This window comes from Rhodnius prolixus, unplaced genomic scaffold (genome assembly GCF_049639745.1).
Source record: "Rhodnius prolixus isolate KJV_2025 unplaced genomic scaffold, Rpr scaffold_1, whole genome shotgun sequence".
NCBI lineage: Eukaryota > Metazoa > Arthropoda > Insecta > Hemiptera > Reduviidae > Rhodnius > Rhodnius prolixus.
The window spans coordinates 7,845,546-7,856,125 of NW_027411581.1; the positions used below are offsets into that span (position 1 = coordinate 7,845,546).

The window sequence follows — 10,580 nt, forward strand, 5'->3', positions numbered from 1 at the left end:
CAAAGAATTATAAAAAAAAAAAAAATAGCTAAATTCAAACCCAGCATCTCCGTTATAATTTCAATGTTTTCTTTTGTTAAGATTTATTTTGCGAGCTCTAAATTTATTGATTTAACCATATCCAATGCTGAGTTCAAGTATGCTGTGATATTGTATGTCTAAAGGCCGTTCCTATAAAACTGAATCTTACTTTAAATATGCTCAAGCTTCCTTTAGCTCTATGAACCATCTGAATATTGTGTAAGTTTGAGTGATTAGTTTGTTGAAGTATTGTTTGCGATGACCTTGTTTTCACACCCAAAATCTACCAAAAGTTCACATTTTAAAGGAGTAACGATATCTTTGTTCTATGTTGTTGATGGGATTCGCGCAGGAAACTTTTTCCGGTCAAGAACGAACTATAAAGAATTGCCTCTATAACTTTCATTTACAATAGGGAATAAAGCTTATACTTATCTTTCTGAGTAATGTATTTGAGAAATCTCAATTAAAAAAAAGTGCAAGAAGCTTGGATCTTGGATAATCCGTTCCAACACTTGCGCTAATTGCTTACAAATCATGTTCACAATAGATCAATCAGAGGTGCGTCTACATTGATTAGTTTTTCAGTTATTACCGATTTTCTAAACTTGGTGTGTTTACTGCGTGCATATAGATCTACATCTTATATCAAGTCCAGTCTCCATCCAATTAGCAAAACATTTAAAAAAAAAAACACGCAAGGTTCTTTTAACTATCACAGAATAAAAGTTTTTCAATCAATTTTTTTTTTTGTTGAAGAAGTTTGGAAGGTGCTTCCTTCTAATCATTTCAGTCGTTTCCTTTGTTCTAACCCACATTATATTGAAAAGAAACTACATAATTGAAATTTTTTAATGAAAATCTGTCACTTACAATTCTCTTAGAATTCTAGTGGTTGATTGTGAATGTACATAGTATGTATAAGTATGTGAATTAATAAACTAAATTGTGTAATCAATCTAGGAGAAAAAATATTCCTTTAAATTTTAACGTACACTCTTAATGCAATTTGATTACAAAAATTTATATTAACATTAGAAAAATATAATTTAAAACTTCATGGCAACACTGTTCAACCTTGCTTAGAAATCATGTCTATATTTCAAGAAGGTTATACACCTCGTTAACAGCCAGTTCGAAATGGACGTTACGTACTTTACACCGAATAAAAAACCTCATCAAATGGATCTCTTTGTTTATCATCTTCTAAAGAAGTATTTTGAGTAACTGTTTGTGAAAACAGGTAAATACTATTTGACTATTTATTCTCATTTCAGTTCTATTATATTACTTCTACAAAATTTGCTATAGCTGTAAACTATCTTTGTTTATTACATTAATTAACCACATTGATAACTTCATTTCACAGTTAATATAAAATATTTGTTGATTTTTTTTTTAAATTAAAGCTATCTTCAGTTTAGTTACTTATTGATAATGCAAGAATTTTGCTGAGTATTTTTATTAATTTATTTGAGACTTTCCACAATTTTTTTAAATATAATTATATGCTTAATGTTCTCTTCTCATTATAAAGTAATGTATAAAGAATCTTCAGATTCCCTAGAACTTCCAAAAAAATGTTTGAAACAAAAACTATAGAATAAGAGCTGAGCTACAAACTTGGAAATTTATCTCCCAAAGTCGCATTTCTGGTTAACATTTTCTTCAAAGTTGGTATTTCTTTAATCATAAACTCAGTTATTTTGTAGTTGTAGTTTTGTAGGTTCATACATTTCTAAAGGGGCACGTTATTTTGTGGTTAAATATTCCTGAGAACTCTGTCATAATTAATTTTCCAAGTAAATAGTACAAATGTTAGTTTTAAATTTATATCTTTCGTACATAAAGAAAACCTTTGAAGCCATTTTCAAGAAAATTGTGAATAACTAGTAAATGCTTCAGAGAAATCGTACTTCCAGTTGGGGATTATGGTTAAAACTTGGTGTTACAAGAGTATTAGAACACAAGTTCAGTAGAATCAAAACTTATAATACCAAGATGGGAACTTATTTTTTCGTAGTTTTTTTTCCAGTTGCTTACTTTGGATTTTCTTTGATTCAAAATCAAATAATTAGTACACACTTTTTAATCGTTTCATAATTTAAAATGTTTCTCTTTGTTTACAGGTTTTTTTATATGTTATAATGTTTCTTTTCACTCGTTTTCTTTATGTTTTAGGATTTGACAGTGAAGTATTTAAAGCAGATTGGCTTCTGTTAAGGAAAAACTTAAGACTAATAGAACAATAATTCATTCTGCAAAATATTATTCAATCTCAGAATAAAGTCAACATTTTGAATGAAAGAATCTGAAATAGGAAGAAAAAAATTATAGTAAACAATTTAATAATAATAGTAATATCAAAAACTTTTGTTTTGAGCAATTGATAAAAAAGAATGCTTTTTTTTTTTTAATCCTCATATAAACATGGCTCTGATAAATATTGCGGAAGAATCCGATGTAGAAATAATTCCATCTTCATGTCCCTTGTCAGAAAAAACAGAACAAGAACTTACATTTCCTTTACATCATCGTAGAAATTTAATTGACTTAAATGTCCAGTCTCCAAGTGTAAGTGTTGCAGAAAATTATTGTTATGTTAATTCTCTCCCAAGAAACAGAAGAAGATTGAAGAAAAAGCCGTTTGGTTTTGTAAGTGAATTATCACAGAAATTATCACCAAGTCAAGAACATGAATTTTGGTCGCCATCGAAATTAAATGGTGACATAAGTTCAAAATATAACAAGTTTTTTAATAAAGAAAAGATATCAAAAGCTAATACTAGCGATTCTTTCGTTTACAATATTAATAAAAGTTGCTCACCTAGCAATGTGACTAACTCTAGCTTACCTTGTCTTAGCTTATCCCCTTATAACGAGAAGCGCAGTTCAGAAGTTGTTAAACGTCAGATCTTTACTGTAACCAATGCAGCAAATTCGGTCAGTGGTGTAGAAAAAACCCCTGAAAACTTGCTGGATAATGCAAATAAACTTAATTCCATTCATTCCCCAAACCTCATACACTCTAATTCAAGCTTTCAAAATTCAAATGTAATTGAAGAATCTGAGCTTATTTTAAGTGCTGATTTTTTTGCTGGCAACCAATTAACTGTTCCAATTACAGAAGGATTACATCCTTTGAAAAGGAAAATATCGGAATCCCAAGAAGAAGGAGATAATAATAATAAAAAGGAAGCAGTGGTTAGTAACGAAGACGCTATGTCATCTACGAAAATTACTGAAGGAGAATTACCTGGAGTATACTGTAATGAAATTGGAGGATTAATTCAACGTCAGACTAATGGTAAGAATTAAAAGGAAACTATTTTTTTAATTTTTTTATGGTGGGATTTTGATGAATTCTGGTTAAAACAAAATGCCTTTGTTTTCATTGATTCATTTTTATTTAGTTAGAGTATTAATTGAAACAAATTTAAACTTTTTTAGGAACAATTGATGACTTTGCAAGCGGGGCCGTAGGAGATAGATCGTTAGGTGAAAGTCATTCCAGTCCAGAAAAAGTTTGTGGAAGTGAAAGTTCATCGAACAAAAAAGGGACAAAAAAAATGAAGGTTGGAATATCAACGGAGGGTCATTCTAATACTAAAAATGTCATAGGAAGCGATTCACCGAGAAAACTTCGGGATAAGAAATTGGCTGTTGAAACATCAAATGGTGGTCATGAGAGTCCAAAGAAAAAACAACGAACTAAGAAATTGGAGCAAGAAGCATTAACTGATGGGAATTCAGAAAATACTTTATATGTAAGCCCAACGAAAAACAAACGGACTAAGAAATTAGAGGTTTTAATAATAGACGATGATTTCACTCCAGAAAAAGTTAGTGGTTGTGATAGCTCCCTTAAAAAACTTCAGAGTGAGATATTGTTGAACGAAACATCAATAGACGGACACTCTACTCCAAAAAGGATCACTGGTCATGAAAGCCCCAAGAAAAAACGAGGAGTCCCTCTGGACAATGTGGTTTTAACTGACGGGCATTCCAACCCAGAATTGATTACTGGATATGAAAGTTCAACGGAAATACAACAAACAAGGAAATTAAAGGTTGGAATATCAACAGTCGGCCATTCCAGTTCTGAAAATGCCATAGAACGCGAGAGTTCACCTCCGACACTTCGGTATCAGAAATTCGTAGATGATACACTAAAAGATGGCCATTCCAGTCCAAAAAATATTACTAGTCATAAAAGCTCTACAATTAACGAAATAAGTGAGAAACTAGAGAATACAACATCAACAAAACTTCTATCCAGTCCAGAAAAAGTTACTGAATGTGACATTTCACCGAAAAAACTTCAGAAAAAAACTTGGTTGGATGAAACACTAAGTGATGGTGGCCGTTTAAGTCCAGCAAAAGTTTCCCGATATGATAGCTCATTGGAAAAATATCGAAATAAGAAATCGGTGGATGAGGCCCTAAGTAATTCCAGTCTAGAACAAGGTACTGGTAGTAGTGAAAGCCGAACGAAAGGACTTCAGACTAAGAAATTGAAAGATCGAAAATCAATAGACGATCATATCAGTAAAGTAAAAGTTACTGGATGTTTCAGCACACCTAAAAAGGTTGGTAATGAGAAATTGCTGGAGGAATTGTCAAGTGATGGAAGCAAGAATCTCAAGAACAGAATTTCCAAAAATCTTTTTAGTCCAGAAAAGGTTGATGAATTTGTCAGTCCAAGCAAAAAACAGCGGAAAAAGAGCGTATCAACTGAGGATCTTTTCAATCAGCAAATATCTACAGGAATTGATAATTGTTCCAAGGTAGAAAAATATAAAAATTCCAAACCACCTGAGAATGAGGGAAATACTGGTACAAAAGATGAAGGATCAAAAGACGATGAAGTGGGTGCTAAAATTAATAGTGAATGTGAACTTCCAGATTCTGATGCAAACAAAGTTAATACATGTAACGGTACAATCAGGAAAGAATACAAAAAGAGATTGAAGAATAAAAGATCAATTGATCGTCAGTTCAATAAAGAAATCATAAATGATTCTGAATGCAGTACAAATAAAAAACGCTGTAGCGATCTAGAAGACAGTGATTGCCATGACAAGCCTCCTGAAAGTGACAGAATAAAGAAGGAACGGCGGAGAAATAATAGCAAAACGTCGATGTCAACTTCAAGTGATGCCCTTTCTAAGAATATAGGTATTTTTTAATCTATCTTTTCTTTTGAGTTATTTCAATTGCAGATTATACAAGTAAATCAACAAGAAGTTCTGCAGGATGGTACCCTATTGAGTAACCTTTAATCCCTGCCTTTTCCCTAAATTGAGAGAATTCTTAGCCGTTTAATTATTAATTTAATTTATGCAAAATACTTATAAAGTTGCATTTTTATTTTTTTTTCTTTTTCAGAAAATGAGAGTAATGTGATTGAGGATCTTGTAAAAGTAAAGTGGAAGAAGATAAAAAAGGACGGACATTCTAGAAGTAATAGCCCGTCTACAGCTAAGAACGATGAGGGTAGGTTTTACTATCAATTCATTTTCATCTTTTAGACATCCGTGTCTCATTCTATCCCGCTGTTGCGATCGTATTACATTTAAGAAATGTCTTTTTCCGCAGAAGTGAACATAAAAAGTTTTAGGGAATTTCATATATAATAGGAATTCCCCCCAAAACGACAAATCACACGGAGCTTAACTCATTATTCGGTCCCATTAGGTTTTGGTCCTACTCAAATTTGATCTGAATGTAGAAAATCAAAGTGACGTCGCTAGTTATTTGTATAATATAGTATGGTACATTTGTTATTATTGTAAAGAGATAACTAGAAGTGTGATTTGTCACAAAATAATAATAAGATAATAAATAAATAAAAAGCTACTCTTTTCGTAATACTCAACTTTGATTAGAAAAAATTCTTAAAATGCCCTCATTTAAAGTAAAATAACCTTCTCTTGCTCTTTGTCATCTGCACGACACTGGTTAGAGTAACCAGTTGGATAAGTAATTGCTTTAATATCATTGTGGCATAATGCTATTTAAATGAAATAAATTTTGTTACTGATTCCTTTTTATCTATTTCAGAAAGCGAGACAAGTGTATTCAGATTTAATCTTCAGCTAGATGATATACCTCTGACAGACAAAGAAATTCGTGTGTTACATAAGAAATTGATAAAAACTTATGTGTTACCAGAAGAACTATGCGCAGTACGTATTGTTAATACAATTCTGATTATTGAGTTATTCCAAATGTTCTTATCACTGTAAGAAAATATTTTGTTTCGTTCATTTGCAACAATTGCTTCCCCGAACAAACCTGTAGTTCTAAGATATTCTATCTTCAAAATTTAGCAGGTTTCTCTGTAAAGTCTTCACGGAAAAAAAAAATCCTCTTTTTTGAAGCATTTAAAATTTTTCCCGTTTAAAGTGTGTCGAGGAGAACTAATAAACTGATTTTCTGAGGGTGCTACTATATCTGGAGAATTTTGTGGATAGGATAGAACGTGTCGTACAAGTTTTGGTTTAATGGTCAAAGAAATGTGAGGTCTTGCGATATCGCGTCGAAGAAGACAGTACTTTTTCTATTGAAAATTTATTGATGTATCTTCTTTAATGGAAGGAGAGTAACCAAAAATTGTTTCTTCTTTAAGGCTTCATTCTTTGAAGGGAAAGTGATAGTTTCATTTCATTTGTTTCTGAACTCTTATTTTCCGAAAGAATAAAGAAGAGCATTAATGTGCTCTTTCTCATTTATTTTTAAAAACAGAATATGTTTTAACTTATGTTTATTTCCACAGAAATTGCAGAAATTACAAATTAAAATTGCATGGAAACTATCTCCATTCCACGAAGATTATACTTTCCTTCATAACGGCGAGTTCAGTTATGCAGATAAATGTAGTTTATCTAACACGAATCTAATGGAAGGCCCTTTTGAGATTGAAGAAAATGAAGCCATCGTGAATCAGTGGAAAACATTTTGCAAGGTAACTTTTTTTTACCGTAAGTTGTTGTTTATTATATTCTTTTCGGAAGGGGTTTTACAGAATACGATCTTATTTATAAAAAAAAATCTCTGATATATCCTTCCAACTTCTTTCTCTTAATACAATTCATTCTCAAGGTTCAAAAAGAAATTTTTTGTTTTTTGTCAGTTGTATGGTTTTAATTCTTCGAAAGATTTCCGTGGTTTCCTCCCAAGAAGCTATGATCTAAAACGACCTAGTCCATTGCCAAAGAGACAGAAATTAAAATTTGTGCAATTCCTTGCTAAGGATTTGCCAGACAGATTACTCCACACCGTGTACGCTCGCTTCATAGCAATGTTTAAACATTACTGCAAAGGAAGGTAAGTTATAATTTATTTTAAAATGTAACCGTTTTTAAGTTCATTGTACATCAACTGTTTATTTTAATACTAAAAATTTATGTTTAGATTTAAAAGTGAAGAAGATGAGCTGTTACTTATTTTTATGAAGTACTCAAACAATAGAAGAATCTATTCGATATTGTCTTCAATTTTGCATAGATCTAGATTTACTATATATAGAAGGATGAAGAGACTTTCAGAGTTTTATGGAGGTTAGATATTTCAAAATTGATCTTCAGAAATTTATTTGGTATAAAAAAACTTTTTCTTTTGACGAATGTGGGCATTTTTATTACATATAAAAATTATTTACCTATTTCAGTTTATAGTTATGATATTAACAGAATATTTACTGTTTTTGTTATTTGGGAGAAATCAGTTTTGTAAACTTTATTAATAGTAAGGGAACTTAAAGTCTATTTAGAATATATTTCAAAAATTCTTCCGTAAAAATTGTACTTTTTTTCAGAAGACTTGGATGGTATAAGTTTGGGAGAAAAATCTTCAAACACTAAAGATGATAAAAGCAATTGTGGTAAGATTTATTAATTAAAATTAGTTTTAAATATTATATGATTTTAAAAGTAAATTAATACATCTATGTAGTAATTGAGCCCGAATTAGTTTTTTATTTCAGCTGAATTTAGTTCACGTTTTACAGTTTCAGAGTTTAAACCGTGCCCAATGAACTGCTGCATCAAATATTTTAAAAAACAAAAATTAATAGAATAAAAAAACAAGTGAACTGAAATTATACTCATTGCCGGTCCCCTTGTTGTACTCAGCAAAACTATCAAATTCTACTCAGGCAATAAAAAAAAAAGAAATCGTTTCTGTGTACACTTTTTAATCATGCTGTGTCTTAACTTCAAGTGTTAATAATAATAGTAATATGGTGTCGATCTTTCCATTCTTTACACCTCGACCGTTTTCTTCTCATCAATGCAATTAACTTCTAAATTTTTTAAGAGTAAAGAAAAGTAAAATTTTAACATACGATGCCTGGACCTCTTATCTTCTAGAGTCTTTTCATTTTATGTTAGCTAAGCTCGCCATGTTTTAACTAAAAATTAATATTAGCTTTATTCAAACGATTTTCGTATCAAAGGCCTTTCTTTTTGGCGTTACGGTTTTAACTAATTTCTTTTAATTTGCAGGAGAAAATGAATCAAGAGGCTCGAAATGTTCTTCAAGGACTCATGAAGTTACTGAAACATTGAGAAAAACCATTTCTCATCTCGCTGGTAAATAAATTTTAATTCTTTTTGGGGGGTAATCTGTGCAATTTAATTTTTAATTTTTGTACGTTTTGTTAATGTGTTATAATTATTATTATTGTATAAGGTATTCTCTTTTTTTATTGATATTACAATGGATTTTATGTTATAAAAATTTAACTTTTTGTCTTTATATGATTAGGTTCTGAGGATGTACAGAAATGGGATTCGTTCTCTGCAAATAATTCTTGCTGGTACCGCGTTGGAAAGAAATGTAAAATAACACCGGTAGAAGCAAAACTGCAGTATTTATGCAGTTTAAGAGTTAAATCACTTCTTCATACAATTCCAAGAACTTCTTCCTTGCCGATGCGAATTATTCAAAAGTATGTTCTTTAACTCTATGAAATGAAAAAAAACAAACATTTTTTTCTTGTAGAAATGAACAATTTAGTAAATTGGCTTTTTGTTTACTTACTAACTTAACTTTTTTTTTTATTTATGGCGCCTGGAACGTTTTCAGTGCACTGCTGGCCTCTGGATAGTGTTCTCTCGTTGCAGACAACACTATCCAACACCGGGGACAGTAAGCTGTAAGAAGCTCCTAGAAAGATATTTAAGGGTCAGCAGCTGGATTCGAACCCGGGATTTCCACGTGGGAATGCAATACGCTAACCGCGTAGCCAATCCCTTCTTAAAAAGTGCATCACTGGATTTTTTTGTCTTTCCTTATTTTTTTTTTTTAGTTTTCATTTACTGAGATAAAGGTCAACAATGCTTTTGGTTGAAATTTTTTATGATAATTTTAAGAAGACCTCGAGAGCCCTGGGCAACGCTTCTACATAACAATGTGTTATTACCCCAATAGGGTGAATTGGATTAGCCTCTTCTTTAGGGATTTTGGCCACCTTGTGGAAACCCCAGCCTCACAACCCAAGCTTTGAGCGCGGCAGCGACTGTCATAATACCCAGAGCCTTCTTGTAGCCTTACCGTATTTTAGACTGCCTTCACACGCTGCATACAAACCATCTCTCTTCAGACAAAGAGCTTAGAAAGGCTTTTGGGCAGTGAAAATCTAAAAGTAGCGCGGAATCTCTAATCCACCTCGGTACTAACTGAGCTAATTCCTTCTCTGTTACTATTTTCTTCTGTTTAAAACCAGAACAATTTTTCTTTTTCTCTTGATAAGAAAAAAGAAGGGATTGCTATCATGCCACATACATTTGAAACAATCAAAATACTCATTAGTAATATATTTGTTATTATTTATTTTCATATGAGGATTAATGGATTTTCAGACTGAAGGAACATCACTGGAAAAAATGGAAGGACATAAGTTGGAATTTAATATCAGATGAACTTTCTCATCTTGGTTCAGTTTTTCTTTACCTTACTTTTAGAAGATATGTTAAAAAAAACGTTCCCTCAGAGTTTTGGGGAAAATATTCAGGTATTAAGCGTTCGAACTTATATTCGTATTCATTTTAGATATTAGATATTATTAGCTGCAGTTACATTTTCAATTATAATTTCTTATTCTTATATTGTCGCAATTGTTTCAGATTGCTTGGATTACATTGAACAAAATAATCTGGATGTAGATAGTAAAGATTTGTCAGAACACAGATAAGTGATTTTGTTGATTTTAAAACATTCTGAATAGATGTGTGTTCTTATGTAAAAAATGTATATTTAGTTTTATACATTAGTTCTAAAAAGGAATTATTTTTAATTTGAAGTGTAAATATTTTGATACCTTGTTATCCTTGTTGGAAAAATATTAATGTTATGTACAAAATCTATGAATATATTTTATAAAAACAGTGCAGGTAAACAGTGCCTGGTATTGCTAAACCATAGCATCTTTTGGCTCATTTTGTTTTTAACTTTCAATTCTTTCAGCCCAGCTGTATAAAATACAAAATAATTCTCAAAATTCAATTTTATCCAGGAAATGCCCACAGCCTTGTGGCCTAAATGCTTGAAGCTAC

General features: G+C 31.2%; 1 protein-coding gene across 5 annotated transcripts; it reads left to right on the forward strand.

Annotated features, from left to right (window-relative positions):
• The first annotated feature begins 1,122 nt into the window (after positions 1-1,122).
• Positions 1,123-10,448, forward strand: LOC141453692 (uncharacterized). Of its 5 annotated transcripts, none has more exons than XM_074127228.1 (14): positions 1,123-1,264; positions 2,203-2,378; positions 3,149-3,328; positions 3,472-5,199; positions 5,410-5,517; positions 6,085-6,209; positions 6,800-6,988; positions 7,157-7,350; positions 7,438-7,583; positions 7,841-7,906; positions 8,529-8,615; positions 8,791-8,974; positions 9,888-10,039; positions 10,152-10,448. In XM_074127228.1, the coding sequence occupies exons 3-14, from the start codon at positions 3,244-3,246 to the stop codon at positions 10,217-10,219; spliced, it is 3,132 nt and encodes a 1,043-aa protein (XP_073983329.1). In that variant the 5' UTR covers positions 1,123-1,264; positions 2,203-2,378; positions 3,149-3,243; the 3' UTR covers positions 10,220-10,448. The 5 variants fall into 5 exon arrangements, with proteins under 5 accessions (XP_073983329.1, XP_073983320.1, XP_073983311.1 ...); XM_074127219.1 differs by having other exon boundaries at positions 2,203-2,357; XM_074127237.1 differs by lacking the exons at positions 1,123-1,264; positions 2,203-2,378 and adding an exon at positions 2,550-2,676.
• Positions 10,449-10,580: the final 132 nt, after the last annotated feature.

What these genes read in the sequence shown, in the direction of transcription:
- LOC141453692 (XM_074127204.1), top strand. Translation starts at nt 2,452, where the DNA reads ATGGCTCTGATAAATATTGCGGAAGAATCCGATGTAGAAATAATTCCA. An exon ending in ACTTTCAGAGTTTTATGGAG is followed by an intron (nt 7,584 to 7,840) that starts GTTAGATATTTC and finishes ACTTTTTTTCAG; the next exon opens with AAGACTTGGATGGTATAAGT. An exon ending in AACCATTTCTCATCTCGCTG is followed by an intron (nt 8,616 to 8,790) that starts GTAAATAAATTT and finishes TTATATGATTAG; the next exon opens with GTTCTGAGGATGTACAGAAA.